This window comes from Salvia splendens, chromosome 20 (genome assembly GCF_004379255.2).
Source record: "Salvia splendens isolate huo1 chromosome 20, SspV2, whole genome shotgun sequence".
Lineage (NCBI taxonomy): Eukaryota > Viridiplantae > Streptophyta > Magnoliopsida > Lamiales > Lamiaceae > Salvia > Salvia splendens.
Genome location: NC_056051.1, coordinates 20,369,375 through 20,389,878, shown reverse-complemented (window position 1 = coordinate 20,389,878; position 20,504 = coordinate 20,369,375). Strand labels below are relative to the sequence as shown.

General features: G+C 33.1%; 1 protein-coding gene across 3 annotated transcripts; it reads right to left on the bottom strand.

Annotated features, from left to right (window-relative positions):
• Positions 1-4,477: 4,477 nt before the first annotated feature.
• On the bottom strand, positions 4,478-8,080 carry LOC121781249 (cell division control protein 2 homolog A-like). 3 transcript variants are annotated; one of them, XM_042178977.1, is made up of 9 exons: positions 7,937-8,080; positions 7,206-7,214; positions 6,941-7,125; positions 6,556-6,676; positions 6,156-6,329; positions 5,626-5,789; positions 5,411-5,498; positions 5,278-5,331; positions 4,478-4,870 (listed from the first exon to the last, which is right to left on the bottom strand). In XM_042178977.1, exons 1-9 carry the CDS (start codon positions 8,045-8,047, stop codon positions 4,781-4,783), a joined length of 996 nt encoding a protein of 331 aa, XP_042034911.1. In that variant the 5' UTR covers positions 8,048-8,080; the 3' UTR covers positions 4,478-4,780. The 3 variants fall into 3 exon arrangements, with proteins under 3 accessions (XP_042034911.1, XP_042034914.1, XP_042034912.1); XM_042178980.1 differs by lacking the exon at positions 7,937-8,080 and adding an exon at positions 7,698-7,910; XM_042178978.1 differs by lacking the exon at positions 7,937-8,080 and having other exon boundaries at positions 7,206-7,911.
• Between the last annotated feature and the right edge of the window lie 12,424 nt (positions 8,081-20,504).

Here is a 20,504-nt window from a genome sequence, read left to right as displayed (position 1 = left end):
ATATATATATATATATAGAGAGAGAGTTGTGATCAATGTCGAACCCTTTTTAACGACCGAACTAGAGACCAAATCTCATCCATCCATTAATCACATCTAATGGTTATTAATAATTTCTTATGTTTTTATTCAATTAAATTGGTAAAGGGTAGTTTAGGAAGGTGCGCTCTTCTTCCCTTTCCAAATCCAACCAACTTCTCTCTCATCGTCCCTGCCACCATTTCCTCTTCTCTATCTCTCCCTCATCGGTGCTTCTACAACCACCGCTCCCTCCAGCCATGTCTCATCGGCATGCACTGGCGCTCCTTCCGCCATGTCTCATCGGCGTTCCTTCCGCACTGCCTCGTCGCCCATGCCGTCTGCCTTGCAACTCCACCGGTCTGCTTCAACTGCGCCGTGAAGAGTAAGTGGAAGCATCGCAGTAGATGTTAAAATATGGGTTGAGGCATTTTAGGCCGACTCCGAACGGATATGTCGACTCCGATCTCTACATTTCTCTCTTCCCAAATCCAATCCACTTCTCTCGATCTCTACGTTTCTCTCTCACCTATCCCCGGCGCAACCACCTCCATCGTGCAGTCTCCCCCGCCCCACCGCATCGGAGTTGAGGAAGAAACACCACTCTGCGGAGTGGATCTTCGATCTGGTGGAGATGGAGAAGCTCTCCGACTACACATGGAAAGAGGCATATAACGTCGTGGAACAAGCTGATGGCAGAGCAGAACAGATTCATGGAACGGATTCACGGCAGTTTCTCGCTGCATCGCGCATCTATGGGGCATGAACGAGGATGTGGTGCAGACAGCGTACGATATGAATATGATGACGTCGGCGTAATGGGTGGTGGTGATGGGGAGGATGGTAGATAACATAAGAAGATAATTGAAGAGGTTATGAGAATGGGCTGGAGGGGATGCTGGACGAGTTGCCGTCAGTGGCTGAGAACAGGAAGAAGCTGCAAAGCAGCGTCACCTTCTTCAGTTGTTGCGATTGATTGGAGGCATTTCTGAGTGGAAAAGAAAGTCTGGAAATCGTCATTATTTAGATTTATATATTACTTCAAACACTTAGGCTATAACTTCATTCAGTTGGGTTATTACTTCATTCACCTGGGTTATTACTTCATTTGACTAGGTTATTACTTCGTTTTCTGTTCTATTACTTCATTCAAATAGCGCCAAGGGTTGAAGTAGTCAGAAAGTTTCACGACTTGAGAAAGAAATAAAGAATATGTCCAAGCCTGACTGTAAATGTGTCAAATGTGGCGAGGTTGGTCGGCTTGATTCAAGGAATTGCGACAAGATATGGAAGAAGAAGAAGAAGAATAAGAGGAAGAACCGATGAGCTTATTTCCTTATAGTAAATTATTCATTCCAATAGGTTTTGTACTTCATTAATGTAGTTATTTACTTCATTCCAGTAGTTTATTACTTCACTACAGTTTGAATTTGAATTTATTTAAATTTTTGGCACACATTAAATCAAATAGACTATATGAAGTGTTTTATTAATGAAGTATTTATTCTTTATGCTAAACCTTACAACCATCTTCTTCAAATCCATCGTCATCATCTTAGTACCATTTGTTATTATCAATATCTCATTCTTGTACCTGCCTATTAATCATTCTTGTATGTTCAATGCTTCATTGTCGTAGTTTATTACTTCATTCCACTAGTTTATTACTTCATTCCAGTAATTTATTAGTGTGCGTGAACTAAAATCGTTTGAATTTTCTCCAAGATAGCCAACTATTTCCATAGTAGGAGAAAGTTGGTAAACCACACCATGCTCACTATATAAATCCCATAACCAAATACAAACTCTCAATTACAAAAAAGAAAAACACAAACTTTTCCAATACAATAAATCATCCAAAAATGACAAACCAACAAGTATAATGATAATAATAATTTTGCAACAAGTATAATTCTGCCAAATCCACTACCTTTGAGTTATATGATTGGTTGTGTTAATCTTTGTGTGTGTTTCTTCTTGTTTCGTATTGTTTAGTTGTGATGCAGATTACTGGCAAGCATGCAGTGCAAAATAAAAATACTACTTGGGAGAATTATTCAAAAAAGAAATGCATATATTGCTTGATTCGGGCTAGAGAAGCTTCGAGAACAATTTATCATCATCCGGTTTGATTTAGAAGGATTTCTAGTGGAAATCGTCGCTGTAGATTGAAGGAATTTTGGGGAGTGGAAAAGAATAGTTGGAGAACTGTGTTGTATGTATAGTTTGCGAAGAATTAATATTGTAATGAACTAAATAACGAACTTGATGAAGTTATAACCTCAAATAATGAAGTGATATGAACATAATTGTATTATATGCATAGTTTGTGAAGAATTATAATTTTAATGAACTAAATAACGCACTTGCTGGAGTAATAACATCAAGTAATGAAGTAATATGAATTGAACCGTGTTGTATGCATAGTTTGCGAAAAATTATATTTGTAATGAACTAAATAACGTACTTGATGAAGTTATAACCACATGTAATGAAGTAATTAACCACTGAAATGAAGTATCAAAACTACTGGAATAAAGTAACAAATTACAAACAAATAAATGTATCATTATATTGTCGGAAAACAAATAAATGAAGTAATAAATTACAAACTAATAGATGAAGTGATGGAACTATCTGAATTAAGTAATAGCTTGGTTAAATGAATTAATATATAATGAATGAATAATATTATAAATGAAAAGAACCAAATGACTATTAATATTGACGTATAACATATTGTACTGATAAATTGAAAAATACCAGTGCAGAACTTATTTCCAGTAGGTATTACTTCATTTTAGTAGGTGTTTACTTCATTCCAATAGGTTTATTACTTCAATCCAGTACGTAATAAATTAAAATGAATATATTTTTACTTCATTCTAGTACGTTTATACTTCATTCAAGTAAGTGTATTACTTCATTCCATCCATTACGTAATAAATTGGAAATGAACATATTTTTACTTTATTCCAGTAGGTTTATTACTTCATTTCAAAAAGTTAATACTTCATTATACTAGGTTTTTACTTCATCCAGTAGGACTCCAAATTCTTCTACAAATACTTCGTTTCTGCAGTGTCCACGGAATCCACTCTAGAGTGGTCACTCGACAGCAAGCAAGCAATGTGAGTTTTATAATTCATTCATAAATCAGAACATTATTTTATAATGCATACAATTTCACATGGTTTAGCTGTAAAGCACATTTCAATAGTTAGCGATGACAACTGACAAGATTAATTGAATGAACTGATTTTCAATAGATTTACAACATGTATAACCTGCATGTACCTGTGTGTATTTATATTTGTGCTTTTAATTTTTAACATGCCAAAATATTTGTGCCACATGAGGCTCTTTCACCTTCCCTTGTAAAAACTGATGAAGTTATGGTATTGGGTTGTAGATGAGGCTTCCAGTTGCAGCAGTGGCTCGGATGGTAATGCTAGGCAGTTTCGGCAGAGCTTTTGGTATTAGATTTGTGATAGATAGAGAAGAGTGCTTCTCTCACAAGGTAGAGTATGGAAACACCGTACAGTTCTCCTTTGTGGTGATAAGATCTGAGCAGCAATGAACACGGTGAGCAGATGCAGCACAAAGGAGATGACGACAACGTAGCTTCGAGTGGAAATAGGCAGAGGTGGAGCCAGACAACTCCGAGCGCAAACCGATGGTGGCTGGTACGATGCATCTGCGACTATGGTGAGGTGACGGCGCTGAAAGGGCGTGACAGCCGTGAGAGTGACGGCAGCACATGCCGTCTCACGCCGGCGACGGCAGCGGTACCGCGAAGGAGGGCCAAATGCGTTGAGGACGACGAGTTCTAGGGATTTCAATTTTGTTTAGAGAGAGAGAGATGGATGGATGAGAGATTTATACGGTGGAAATAAGAGAATATGAGATGGGGTAGGAGATGAGCTCATGTATGTTTTGACCGAAATACCCCTGCATTGAAGTAAATTGTCTACCTAATGAAGGAGCGAAATTAATATAACATGGTCTAATCTCATCCATTAAACCCTAGATCTAAGGGCCCTAATTTGGTCTCTAGTTCGGTCTTTAAGAGTGGATTTGTGAATAATGAGAATATATATATATATATATATATATATATATATAAATTGTTTATTATAACTCCATATATGAAAACGATTTAACTATGGAACGTTTAAAAATGAAAAAATGACTGAAACTATAGTTGAATAGAGGGAGGGCATGACTTAGAACAAGAGTTGCCGATCTCAAACAGAAATATAACACCAATTCATGCAACCAAAATCAATAAATTTATTATTGAGTTGCAATTTTATTATTCAAGTTTAAAATTTTGAAACATCCACAAGATAAATGTAGCACAAAAACTAGTATATATGTCGACCTTATTAAATCCAAGATATCATGATTCCCAATAAAGCAGGTTTTGAACATACTATAGTGAAAAATGGCATATTTCTTAAGATAAAGAACCAATGCATAAGATAAAACTTGAAGCAACCAAAAGCAAACCATAATATCTACTACAGAGCAAGGCAAAATCTAAAACGTCTTAACAACCGATCCTACAACCAACCCAACAAAAATGAAGCAATCACAACCACACAAGGAGAGCGATAAGCAAGTGAAAAAGCGAGCTACTGTTAAGCCCAGAGTGGCTTTGCCCGGAACAACAACCCAAGAAATTGAAAACAGGTAACATTACCCGGATATCATGCGTTTAATAAATATACATTTGCACCGGGATGAGGATACTGCCTTATTAAGGGACAAAGTCGATATCCTTGAAGTACTCGTGCGCAAGAGCAGTTCTGGCGGTGATTCTTTTGCTAGGATCCAAGCAGAGCATTTTCTGCAAGAGAGAAACAATGCATGAGTTGTCTTAACATCAATTATCTTTTCTTTGTTTGTAAAACATGCATGCTGCTAGTCCTCGTGGACGTAAAATCGGGATGCCTGTCTCGTACGTAATCTAGGTGAAAATTAAATTCAAAATGAAAAATGAATGTACAAGAATTCATGCCGGTGATATCTAAAGGCAAACCACTAGCATATTGCAAAACAAATTTAAGGTAGAAACTAAAAAGGAAGGATGGAGTGATGTAATCTTTATTTAAAGTTCTAATACTATATGAAGAAATAAGAAAGTTTACATTAATATCATTCTACGCAACTCAACGAGAAATGCAGAACTTCTTTACAAGAATCATCCTAAACTCTAGATGACTCAAGAAACATCTTCAACGGAAATGAACTTACACGAAGGAGGTCAAGACCAGATGAATCAAGATTTGGTACGACAGTTGCCAGATCCTGCAAATAGAGATATCCTTGAATATATTGATAGTTTGGGAGAAAGACACTGAAAAGGTAAAATATGCAAACAATATACCTTGGATGGCCACTTTGGAAATGATGATTTAAAATCAGGTAGGGATGTTACTCCAGGCCATGTGTCTTCAGTTGGGGTACCCATGACCCTTCATTATGTTAACACATAATAAATAGGCAACTCTGGTATGAATCTTAATTATAAAAATGAAAGGCGGAACAAAAAAGGAAAATTTGATGATTGTGAAAAATAATTTGTTGTTTTAGATGTATCACCTAAAAATTTTGAAGAGTTCGTCAATTTCAGAGTCTCCAGGAAACAATGCATGCTTGTTTACCATCTCTGCAAATATACAGCCTACGGACCACACATCAACGGGAGTAGAATAGTGCCGCGAACCAAGGAGTATCTCTGGAGCTCTATACCATAAAGTCACAACCTGCAAAAGAGATTGATGGTTGAGGGAAAGAAAAGGATAAGAGATCCTTTCTCGAGTCGGTTATAAGATGGTCGTATAATGCAAAACTTCTAGACCAGTTTTGTTAGAGATATCCACAGCCAGTGACTTTGGAAAGGAATAAGGTCATTACAGGACCATAGATAGAATAGGAGGCAGTTTGCAAAGGTCTGGTTTGTCTTGTAGTCATGTTTTAGAAGATCAGGTTTTTCTTGTAGTCATGTTTTAGAAAATCGGAAAAAATTCTCACAAGTCACAAATAGACTACACAATCAAGGCTGCTAGAGTAGAAGTTATTATTCAGGTAGAAAACCCTGCAACTATAGTATCAGGTTGTGAAGCATTTACCTCATGTGTAAATGTCCTAACAGGAATACCAAATGCTCTGGCCAGTCCGAAGTCTGCAAGTTTCAGTGCATTGGTCCGACGATCTATTAGTAAGTTTTGAGGTTTCAAGTCTCGATGAAGCACACGATGAGAATGACAATAGGCAAGTCCACATAGTATTTGGTACAGAAACGCCTGTAAGAGTAAGGGTGAAGTCCACTTAGTGATTACAACTTACAGGAAAAGTATTCACGAAACTGTAAGAATTATTATAATTTATGAATAAACACACATATTGTTATTTCTTTCTAAATCTCTATGTGATAAATTTCTCCTCCAGATGCTTGCATGGTTCGAAATTCAACTTTTAGATCTAGCAGTCTTCCATAGATAAAAGATAAGGCAGATTGAAGTCACTCACTTTTATCAGACGAGGATCCTGTGAGAACTCTGGACAAGAATCCATGTGTTTCTTCAAATCCAAGTCCAGGTATTCAAAAACCAAATACAAACGCTTCTCACTGTGAACCACATCATGCAATCTGCAACCAAGCATTCGAGGAAGTTTAATGCATGACTTTTGGTAATCAGAGATAGCTACATTGTATAATGAAGACATATCAATAAGATCATCTAAAGAACAATATCATATAGTAGATGAAATAGAACTTTCAATAAGGTTTTCTAAACAAGATAATGGCATATATGTGTGCATCTAGTTTCCTAGTGTCACATTTTCTTCTTTGCAATATTCTTTTGTGACACTAATTTGCTAAGAAGATAAACCATTTGTGTTTTAATCACACCTTACGATATTTCCGTGCTGCATCTCTTTCAAAAGAGAAATCTCTCTGATGGCAGTGCTTGGCACCCCCTCATCCTCTTGCTCCAGCCTGATTTTCTTCAGAGCAATGGTTTCATTAGTTACACGATCACGGGCTTTGTATACCACTCCGTATGTTCCCTCGCCAATCTTCTCCACTTTTTCATACTGCGCCGTTAATCATAAAATATCAGAACTCATTACACACACTACATTATTACACAGAAATTAGGGAGAACGATATTTACCTGCTCCATCTGTCACCGTTAATTTGACCCACAGTCAGTCGCCGAAAATGTAAGGAAGGACAAAAAGAAATGTCAGGACATTAAGCACTGTATCTACAAATTCTATTTGTTCCACAAAGTTTAGTAAATAGGAGTATCATACAATTCTTAGGAAAACATTGATGAAAGCACTATGGTAAACTACATTCAACTCTTCAAAAAATTTAACTAGATCTGTGATCTAAATCAATTGACAAACAGCAATCACACATACACCATCGTGAAACAAATTCCATATCCAATGTAGACATCCAGAATACAATGCCAGCAAAAAAACAAACAGATACGGCATCGACGCACGCCACAAGTGAAATTCCGGCATAGAAACTACCGAAATAGCACAAAAATGAGTAAAATCAACATGCATTCTCCCCGTTTCGAGAAATTGACACAAAAATTAGAGTAACTGCACAAATCAACCGCAAATCAATACGCAATTCAGTAAACAACAACCGATTGGTATGAATCACCGTCGCATCCACCGATTCTCCGGTTAAGATACACAGACAAGATCAATCAGAACTAATCAGTCAAAAAGCAAGTCAATAAAAAAATATATAAAAAACACAGGAGCATTAAAAAAATCATATGATGACAAAAAAACACAGTTAACTGAGTTGCATTTTGATTAAATGCAAATGATGCAAAATCAAGCAGAAAAAAACTAGAGAAATGATGGCGCTTGTACATACCAGAGATCGATGAATTGCGGAGAGAGAGAAGAGTAAAAAAAAAAAGGAGGGAATGGGTTGAGTTAGTTTAGCGCAAAGCAGTTTCACCGAAAGAGAGCATTCATATCGCATAGGGTTGGTCTTTATTTATTCATCTTTTCTCCATTTTACAGTTCATCCATTGGTTGAACGATTTGACCACAGGTAAGTCAAGTCACTTTCTTTGCTTTTCCTTTTTTTCATTTCTATCAATTTTATATATTTAAAATTTATTTATAAATATTTTAATAATTTTAAATAAAAAGATTAATTTTGAAAATTTGAATACGTATCTGTATAACATTAATTAGATGTACGCATAATTATTTGAAAATCAGACTGAAGATCATGCATAGATCATCATAACTTTCAAATTAAGCTTTTTTATTGTTCTCTTAATATAAATATTTCATTTTTTAACAAAATATATTCTCATTTTTTCTGTTTTTGTTTCCCATCAAAATTAGTGACTGTTATTTTTATTTATATCAATATGTTTTTATATTCTAGTCTTAGTTTGTTTTCACTTTACCGTATAGAGACAATGTGTGCTTAAAATATGATGTGATGTTAATTATGCTGACAAATAAAAGAAAATTAAATATAATAATATTTTCTATTATTATAAAAGATAATTGAAGTCTGAACCACTTTTTATATCATCAATTAATTTTAAAATTTAAGTAGATGAATTATTATGGTATCGAAATTGATATCCGATTAAATAGCATTCTTCATGTCCCATAATAAAATAGTAGATATTTGGAACAACACAAATTTTAATGTATAATTAGTAAAGTAAGAAAAAATTAATTATATTATTACTAGTGAAGAATGAGACTCCTCTAATTAAAAAGAAAAAATATTTTTATGAGACTATATTTGAACTTTAAATTTGAGCGAATTCAATAAATTTGAGCAAATTGGTAGAGGGTTAGTCCAATTATATAAAAAGGCCAAAGTTCACCTTGAAAAGTTTGGACAAAGATTCAATGAATAATCAATAACAGGCCTGCGCAAGGCCCATTACAAGTAATTGGTGGCCAAGGTTCTTAATAGTTATTTCCATAATTAACAATAGTGAGTTATTTTTCGTATGGAATCATATTTGAATCCTAATTTTACAAAATAAATACCAACTGAGGTGGGCTTTGGCTTTGTCGTTAAAAATGAGAATTCATTCATTATGAGGTGCCATACTATTGGTAGAAAAATACATATTCATTGTCCGGTTAATATTATTTATTTGTTCATTTCTTCATTTTATATATTTAGTTTGATTCTAATATACTAAAAATGATATTGACATTTTAAGGTATTATTAAGACTGCCTGTTGTCCGAAGGAAACTAAAACTGCCGTTGTCCGTCTTCCTAAATACTTAATACTCCCTCCGTCCCCTACTGATTGTCTGCTTTGATTTGAGCATGGATTTTAAGAAATGTAGAGGAAAGTGGATTGAAAAAGTTAGTAGAATATGTGTCCCACTTTTATATACTATTAGTTTTATAATAAAATGCGACTAGAATGACTTAATGAGTTGGTTGAATGTGTGGCTTACTTACCATTTATGGTAAAAAGTGAAAATGTACAATTGATAGGGAACGAGCGAAAATGACAAAAGTAGACAATTAATGGAGGACGGTGGGAATAAAGATTTTGTTTAAACCCAAATATGCCTTAAAAGTGAAAAATAGTGGAGTAATGTATAATGTGTTAGGGTTTGTATACTAGAAATCACTTTTCGAGTGATTGAATACTATAAAACTCTAATTATTATTTTTCAATGAATGCAACAGATTATTTTTGTACTAATGTTGTTATGTTTTACATTTAATGGATATTTATTGCATATTTAAATGTATAAGCGAACATAACAAAGTCTAAGTCTTTGTTTTAGTAGACCGGTTGTGGGCTGCGCTCAATTTAAGGTACGCGGTCAGTCCTGAACAAAGAAAAATATGAATTTCACAGCCTAGATAGGCCTAGACTACCTATCGTGAAAGGTTGCAATGTCAGTCCGATTATTTTTAAGTCTTATTGAAATAAGATGATGTTGGTGTGGTATAACACTGAATGGATCTAACAGCAAGACGAGTCTTTATGCTATCTACTGAAAGGCGAGGTCTTGATAATTAATTTCTTAATCAATGTACGTTAGCATTGAGCATACGATATTGAGTATCTACTACTTTGACTTACCAAAGGTGCGTGTTTTTTGTCACCCAACGATCCAGGTATATTGGGTAGTGGTGATCATTATCTGGCGGTGCTAAGATTGTTATTATGTTGAATCGTGCGCGAGGAGAGTCTCGTTTGATAACATCCACAAGAGGAGCTCGAAACAAGGTTTTATTATTCGGAACCTAGCTAGTTGGAGTTTGATTACTCTATGAATAATAAATAAGAGTTTCTTGCTAAGTCCACTCTTGGAGATTAAAATATGTTGATTAATTAAGTCCATAGCAGACATTGATTAATTAATGGATGTTTCTATCTTTAGCGCGAGAAATGAATTAAACAAATAAAAGGAAACCCGGAATACTTGTAATTTCGGATTTGGAAAGACAGTGCAATATTACTTCTGTAGTGGTTGCTTGTAATATTTCAGTATAAGCTTATATTAAATTGTGGGTTCAATTTAATTAGTAAAAAGCTAATTAGGTGAGGCCATGTCCAAATTCTTCCTTTGATCCCTGACTGGACCCAATATGTGGCTTAATATAAATAGGAGAATAAAGGAGACAGAAAACACAACTTTTCCACATCATAATTTTTGTCCCCCTCTGTTTAGAGAGAGAATCGAAAATTGCTCTCTTTCCGTGAGCAGATTTATGTCTTCGTTATTCAAGTCCTAGTACACTGGTGAGATTTGCCCACACAAATATCGGTCTACAGTCCGGGACACCAGTCAGAAGATCCGAGGTCGAGTTCTCAAGATCTTCACATGGAGAAGAAGCAAGCCATCTTCGATTCTTAAGTGAATCAACAAGGTAAATTGGCTAACTCCGTAGTATGCATATTTTAGGGATTATTTGTACTAAAGCATGTTTAAAATTCAAGTTATGAGCATGATACATGTGATAATTACGCGAATAGAATTTGTATAAATAATCTGCTAAATAGATCAGTTTTATGTGATCCGTTAGAACGCACGCTTCGGCTACCAACCCCTTCATATACTAAATTAAATTAAAAGTATCGTTTAATAATCTTCAGTTCATATCATTTACGTAACAATTTTACAAAACGGATTCCCGAATCATATATAATTACAACATGATGATCATGTAAACCACTTTTCACATCGGGTAATATTCAAAGAATCACATATAACTTTATCTACACTTATATTTTTCTCAATTAATCTCATATTGCCTTAAAAATTATTATATAGTAGTGAAATTAGATCCTCCAACGTCAAAATCCTCTGATCGCCAGCCTTAAATGTCATCGCAAATATCTTTAATTACCAGCCTTAAATGTATAAACTTTCCAATTTTAAAACAGTTAAACAATACATTACCTTTACGCATCATTTTATTTACAACTTATATCATTACACTACACTATTAATTATGTGGAATCTACTCTCCACTAACAATACCTACACTACCATTTATATTAATCTCTTTTACTTTACCAATTATAATTAAAAATCGTGTCAAACCAAATGTTCATATTTTTTAGGGACGGTGTGAGTATAATAAGTTGCCATGCAGCGTTACTCATAAAAGTCCGATTTGTATATATTACTATCTTCTTCCAAAAGTAGATGGTACGCGTGAGTTATGACACGTGATTTTAGGAGATACTAGTTGTTTTGTTCGTGTAGCACTAGAAATATCAACTCTAATCTCCTGTTTGATTTAACATAAGTATGCAGAGTAGGTGTACAGGTTGGTGGTTATTTGACTAAATTGTCATTCAAGTAATTTAGGCATTTTCGTCCGAAAAGTGACTCAAAAAAACCGCATTCGTAATTATATTAAACGTTAAGGTTATCTGACATTATTATTTTTTTGTTAGGGATATATAATGTCACAATCCAAAATGTTAGGTTCATGAGGCAGTTCACTCTTTTATTTAATAATAGTACTATTTATTTGTTGAGCTATTATCCCAGTTTGTAGAGGTGAACTTGTAGCAGCTATATTTTAGTTAGGTTAAAATCATTATGAGTATACAATTTTGAATTTCCAACAATGTTTTTGGCATCCGATCCAACTATGTTTTTGGTATCTGATCTAAGAGATGATATGAATTAAGCTCACAAGCCAACATTCTTGTATAAGTATTATGTCTTTTTATACTTGTGTGTACACACATATATGCAAGCCCGGGTGCTATCGTGCTAGTGTCAATGGCGGATCCAGGAACAAATTATCGTGGGGTCGAACAAGATAGTAAATATTTATTTAAAATAATTGTTTAAATTAATTATTTTTATAAATATATTTTTTAATATAAATAATTCATGCGAGTATCGATATTCTTAAAACAACATACTCCACTTTCTTCGTCCCGTTATAAGCGAGACTCTTCTTTTGGATACAAAATTTAAGAAAAAGACGTTTATGGAGCTAACTGAAGAAAGAATAAAATATGATCTTAGATAAAACAAAGATGCAAATAAATAATAAAGTAAGAGAGAACAATTATGTTATATTACGTATTTTGACAAAAAAAAATGACATACACATAGCATAATTTTTCTGTAACATACCAAATTTTTAAAGATTTAAAAAATTGAAAATGAATAATAAGGTTGAAAATTTAAATTATAAAACTAAGAGTAGAAGAAATTAAGAAATATTTACTCTATATAAGTAGGTGGTTAATTTAGATAAATTGATTTTGATATACTGTAAAAAAAATATTACTACTACTACTACTTAACATTAATTGATAAGATGAGAAAATATTTTTAATGGACTTCTAAGAATTAATTCAAATAAAGAAAATATTTCAAAGCCCATTTTACAATTAGATAACATATTTAAGATATTTAATCTTTTAAACTTAGTTAAATTTATTGATGCCGGTTTATTCTATTTCACGAGTGAATATAGGGATGAGAAAACAATAATGACATCGCCAATACCATTCCTCTTTCTCTTCGAAAACAAAAACCGCGGAAGGACTCTTCCCCTCCAACTCCTTCGTTCTCGACGACAGTCTACCTATCCGGCTGCCTCACTTCCTTCCTTTCTCTCTGATCAGTCTCCTCATCATCTCACACAGCGTGAGGACGTGAGGTGGGGGCGGAGACGTGAACGCCGTAGGGTCGGAGGCTGAAGAAAGTAGCTTTCCGGTGCACTCCGTGGCAGGTGGTGGGGTCGGCCGACCCCGCCCGACCCCACCTGGATCCGCCAGTGGCTAGTGTGGAATTGAATTAAGTGGATCTTAATTTAAAAAACTTATAAGCTTTAATTTTGAGGGAGTTTATAAGATGCATCGTTTTCATTTAAGAGATTATAAACTTTAGAATTAAGGTGAAATTATTTTAGTTAAATGAAATGGATATGACTAGTTATCACATGATTGTCCATAACACAATATATAATATCGAAATAAAATATTGCAAACCGAACCGTTACTGATATTATTAATAATATGTGCGTCAATACTCAAAAGATATATTGTGCTAATTCATTTAACCGATCACATCCTTAACTTGAAATCATAAAGAATTTGTTTTGACAAGTAGACATCGATTTTGATAATAAAATACTACTATCAAAGAGAGCGTACAATATTGATATTAGGGCACAACCTAACAAGAACAATTTTATTAGCATTAAATGTAATAAAAAGTGGATTTGGGCACAATATCCCTTTTATAAAATTTAATGATATTATTATTATTATTATTATTATTATTATTATTATTATTATTATTATTCACGTACATTTTTATTCATTCAGCAAGTGTATCGACAGCCACAAACTTGTCTTATCCTATTACAACGTCCTGTGCCAGTTAATCCACGTTGCCTCCTACAATCCATTTGACATTTATATTCATTACACAGTTCTCCATTTGAAGGGAGTTCTTCATCACATCTACTTTTACCTTTCATATTTTGGCTTTCTGCACAAATAACTGCATAATATATTTTTGTCAAAAAAAAAAAAAATTCAAAACATATTTCTAAAATATAAAATGATTTGAAATTTAAAGAAAAAAGGTACATATGGTGTGAGATTGAGATTGAAAAGTATTACATGAACAGACAACAAGCATAAGGAGAAGAGCTGCGGGAATTGAACGCTTCATTTCTGATTTCATTTGTTGTGATATGAAGTATTGGAAATAATATGAATGTGGAAACTAAAACCATTTTGTTCTATATATATAGGGTAGAGATGATCCGAAAATGAGGGACTTTTTGTTATACATTAATGAAGGTTGTTTCCGTTTCAAAAAGTAAATGATACATTAAAGAAGTTGAAGTTACTTTGTTATAGGAGTATTTGATAAGAAAAATTGGGAAATTATTTCTTAAACATTATTATATCTTATGATGTCATCTTTTCCAAAAAGAGTGAAAATAATCCTAAAACAAGAAACTAATCATATGGTATTCCAATATGTTTCTAGATGTGATAAAGCTTGTTCGAATTAAACCGAAATTTTCTTTATATCGCTTTGTAGAATAAAATATACGAATACATATATTTCGAGAATTTTTAAATCATGTTTAGAAATTAAAAATATTATTTATAGTGAATTTAGATGTTTAATTAATTTATTTAGTATTATGTTAATAAAAATCTAAAATATATTTATATTTTAATACTTTGATGGTTATTTTATACTCCTTCCATCCCAACTTCAGAGTCATAATTAGTTAGGGCACGAGTTTTAAGAAACGTAAAGAAAAATGGGTTGAATAAGCTAGTGGATATGAGTCCCACTTATATATATTACTTTTATAATAGAATGTGAGTAGAATAAGTTGGTGGAATGTGGAACGTACTTAACATTTATGGTAAAAGTGAAATAGGACTCTTAAGTTGGAACGAACGGAAATGGCAAAATAAGACTCTTAAGTTTGGACGGAGAGAATATTTATTTATATTATAAAAATTATCAATAAAGTTTTGAATTAGGTGTCAAATAGACGGAACAATAGACAATAGTTGCATCTGTGTCCAACCCTCCGGATTTTGGGCTAGCCTTACACGAGTTGTAATTTTATCAAGCCATAAATTTCCAATCCTAACCATATAAATGTAATGGTCTATTCGGGTCAATCCACAAGTTGTGGACTGTAATGGCATCCCTATATACGAGCATATAAGTATAATTAATTCTATTTAAAAATTAATTTGAGTTTCATAAATATTTAATACTCCACTTTAACTAAATCAATATATCTATACCATAACAAAATTGGGAGTATCTAGATACTCCATCTATTCTATATAGAAAACGATAATTTTAGAATTTTAATTCATAATTAAAATAATATTAATAGATAATTGATCTAAATATATATATATATATATATATATATAGGGTAGTGATCAAGATATAACTAATCTTAAGTGTATAACTAGAGAACAAATCTCAGCCACACATTTTAATGGAACAAATATTATTTATTTCAATAATACAAAATAGGCCAAGGGTATTTTTGGAAATTATATTATGAGATTTAAATATGAAATTATGCAGTTTCAATTTCCAAATCTAGTTGGAAATTATGGTGATTATTATCTTTATGTTTCTCTTCCCCGTCGATCGCCGCCGCACAATCACCCTTGTTCACCTCCGTGTCATTCTCCGATATCTTCTTCTCCACCACCTTCTTCAGCTCCGCCGTCACGTCTGCGATGGAAAAGTACGTTTGCATCTGAAGAATCGGAATCCAATTCAACCTCCGGTGGTGAATCGCGGCGAAAGCCGATTCGTACGCCGCCCCGTCCTCCAGCTGCGTCAGGTGGCCGCAGAGCGCGTCAATAATCGCGTTCGCCGCAGCAAACTCGCTGCAAAACTTATGAGTCGGAGGCTGGATCAAGCTCGAGATGCTCCGCCAGGGAAGGAGAGGATGTTCGGAGGGGCGACCGCCAACAGAAACTCAGGAGGTTACGCCGTGGCGATGTCATTGCCTTGCTATGGAAGAGCGAGGGAAAGATGATAAAGAAGACGAAGATGATAAAGAAGAGGCAGCCGTTGCAAGTGCTTGAGTTGTATCTTGTATTTGTTGAGAGAAAAAGAAACTACAGCCTCGTCAGTTGTGGAGGTGCAATTGTTTTTTAATTGAAAAGCTTAAATATATATATTTAAGGCATCAACTTTGTTCAAGATCATATTTATCTGGCTTGGATTAGCTCATGAATTTTGTAATTATTCATTACTCTGCTGGGAAAATAATGTTTGTTCAAGCATTATTTCACTTCATTCTTAGCATAATCTTACTTCACTCTTGTTTACAAAGCACATCACTCTTAGCATGATCTTACTTCACTCTTGTTTACAAAGCACACCACTCTTAGCATGATTTTACTTCACTCTTGTTTACAAAACACATCACTCTTATTCTGATTTTACTTCACTCTTGTTTACAAAACACATCACTCTTATTCTGATTTTACTTCACTCTTGTTAACAAAACACATCACTCTTATTGTGATTTTACTTCACTCTTGTTAACAAAACACATCACTCTTATTGTGATTTTACTTCACTCTTGATTACAAAACACATCACTCTTATTGTGATTTTACTTCACTCTTGATTACAAAACACATCACTCTTATTGTGATTTTACTTCACTCTTGTTAACAAAACGCATCACTCTTATTCTGATTTTACTTCACTCTTGTTAACAAAACGCATCACTCTTATTCTGATTTTACTTCACTCTTGTTAACAAAACACATCACTCTTATTGTGATTTTACTTCACTCTTGTTTACAAAACACATCACTCTTATTGTGATTTTACTTCACTCTTGTTAACAAAACACATCACTCTTATTCTGATTTTACTTCACTCTTGTTAACAAAACACATCACTCTTATTGTGATTTTACTTCACTCTTGTTAATAAAACACATCACTCTTATTGTGATTTTACTTCACTCTTGATTACAAAACACATCACTCTTATTGTGATTTTACTTCACTCTTGATTACAAAACACATCACTCTTATTGTGATTTTACTTCACTCTTGTTAACAAAACACATCACTCTTATTCTGATTTTACTTCACTCTTGTTAACAAAACGCATCACTCTTATTCTGATTTTACTTCACTCTTGTTAACAAAACACATCACTCTTATTGTGATTTTACTTTACTCTTGTTTGCAAAACACATCACTCTTATTGTGATTTTACTTCACTCTTGTTAACAAAACACATCACTATTATTCTGATTTACTTCACTCTTGTTAACAAAACACATCACTCTTATTCTGATTTTACTTCACTCGTTTACAAAACACATCACTCTTATTCTGATTTTACTTCACTATTGTTAACAAAACACATCACTCTTATTGTGATTTTACTTTACTCTTGTTTGCAAAACACATCACTCTTATTGTGATTTTACTTCACTCTTGTTAAAAAAACACATCACTCTTATTCTGATTTTACTTCACTCTTGTTAACAAAACACATCACTCTTATTCTGATTTTACTTCACTCTTGTTTACAAGACACATCACTCTTGTTCTGATTTTACTTCACTCATGTTTACAAAACACATCACTCTTATTATGATTTTACTTCATTGTCGTTTATAAAATACATCACTCTTATTACCGAGTAGCACCGCGCAACTGGAACTCGCTTTTGCGGAACTCCATCAACATGATGACCCTCTACTTTATATTTTAGTCTACTCAAAAAGCCTAGATTTGAATATACGATCTTATCAACAATTTAAAATACACAAAAAAAGATTTCTTTATGATAAACAAAGGATAACAAAAATTAATTAAAATTTTAATTAGAAAACACGAATTCATCCAAGAAACTGCAGCATCACCTTCTTAACAAAATCAAGGAAATTTGAATTCTACAACATCGAATTCGACATCTATATCACACAAATTAAGAAGATGAAAAAGAGAAATGAATCATCAATTTCTTGCAATGAGCGATAGCTGCATTAATGGAAACCTCAATCTCCGCGGCGCTGCTGCTCCGCCGGAGAAACTGCAGCTCATGCAGACCGCTCAAATTGAACGAGGACGACGCCGTCGATGATGAAGACGAGCAATCCTCTTCGTCATTGCGCTGATCCCGTTACTCTCCTCAAGCACCGACACCACCGTCGCCACGTCGCCCAACAACGTGCTCCCCTCCACCTCCTCCGACCTTCACCTGGAGCTGAAACATGCCTTCGAGATTGTTATTATGGCCATGCAATGACCATTATACCCCCGCTTTGTTATTATGGAGTAAATTTGTGATTGGGGGAACTAATTTCTCCTTAAATTCAAAAATTAATACTAGCCCTTGATTTTTTTGATCTTGTGGCTATAATTTGTTCTCTAGTTATTTGGTTATGGGGTATTTGCCATAGATCACTACTCTATATATATATATATATATATATATATATATATATATATATATATATATATATATATATATATATATAAAATAAGGGTATCATGTGAATTACAAAAATATTGACCCCATGTCTTTAATCATGTCCTTAATCAGATAGATAAATAAATTATGTGTATATCATTTTTTAAAAAATGTCAATATTTAAATTTACAAAAATGTACTCTCTCGCCCATGTTTAAGTGTTGTAAATTGACTCACGAATTTTAGAAAATATAATAAAAAATGAATAGAAAAATAAATTAATTATATATCCTATTCTTAATTTATACATATATAAAATCCGAGTTTTGACTTTTATTGTAAATATTTATAAGTTTAGGATTGTATTGTAAAATTTAGATATTTTGATTTGCCTACCAAAAAATTAATTCAATTACTGTTACAATTCACCGATTATAAACATCATTTAAATCAATTCAGTCTCATACACTAGTTATATTTCATCGGTAGAAATAGAATAGGCGGTTACACTAATTAGAGTGATAAATGTGGCATGCAAGTTTCCTTCATAAAGGATTATAAATTTTTGGCAGTTACATATTTTTAATAATTGTGAATTAATCTCAATATTTCAATAATAAGAGATTAACTTTGTAACCGCCACATTATTACATATTATTAGTAATTGTATTAATAATAATTTAATGTAAATTTTAAAACACTATAATTTCTTTATGTTTTTTTGCCTATATATACGTGTCATTCGCTAGCTTATTACTCACTTTCTCATTACCATCACCTATAATCTATTTTATCACTGAATTTTCTGTAAAAAGAATTTGTTTTCAGTATGGTTCTTGCTTTTCATCAATAGTATCATTTCATATTTAACCACTTTGCGCATTCTTTTATGTTATTGTTATGTTATTAATATTTGTTGTTGTGTTCTTACCAGAAAGGATGGTTGGAAACCATAAAAATGGAACTAATCTCTCTTAATGATCTACAAACTACCATAACTTTATCAATCAAAGGTTGAAATCATGGAAGCATTCCCCTTGCCAAATTTGGTTTTGAAATTGGTAAGTATTTTATGAAATTTTATAGTACAAACGCAAAGTTGTGTTCGCATTGTTCACGAATAAAAATATTTCTCGAAATTGCAATATGGGGGGGTCTGTAGTTGACTTATGTCTGAAGTTCTTATCTACATATGAGAGCAAACTGGCCTGATGAGATGATGTCGATGCAGGACGATGAAAGTGTTGGAGACGATGAGCAGAGAAGATAATGGCTATTGGGGATAGATGGAGGTCGATGGGCGGTGGGCCAGAGCTACATGAGCATAAATGATTCTTGAGTCTGCTATTTTTTTTATTGATTTCTTCATTTCTTGCTTGCATTCTAATATACTCCATTTCTGGAGGATAAATACGACTTCATTTCTGGAGTATTATTTTTTATTAATGAAGTTGATTAATTTTCTATTGTTAATCAATTTTTCTATTAGTGAAATTATTTAATGTTATATGATTAATAATTAAACGGATTGATGAACCATGTAATTAATTCAAACATAAGTATAAGATTAAAAATTTAATATTATTTAAAAAATTCCATAACACAATATGGAAAGATATTTTAATTTTTCAACATTACCAAAAAATATTAATAGCATAATCAAGAGCAATTATAGTGTTTTAAAATTTACATTAAATTATTATTAATACAATTACTTAACATAATCAAGATTGCTTCATAATTAGTGTTATTGGTTTGTATTGTATTAGTGATTTAAAAACTTTATATAATTTTACTTTTGATCATAATTTATTTAATTTACATTTTCAATTTTATATGAAGAAAATTCCGTAGGTCGTGCAACGCACGAGGATGATACTAGTTTTAGAATAAAATATGAGTGAGATGAATTAATAAGAGCATCCACAATGGTGGCGAGTGGACCGGCTAGCCGATCTCCGGCGCTCGCCAGTTCGCTCGCCGAACCATTGTA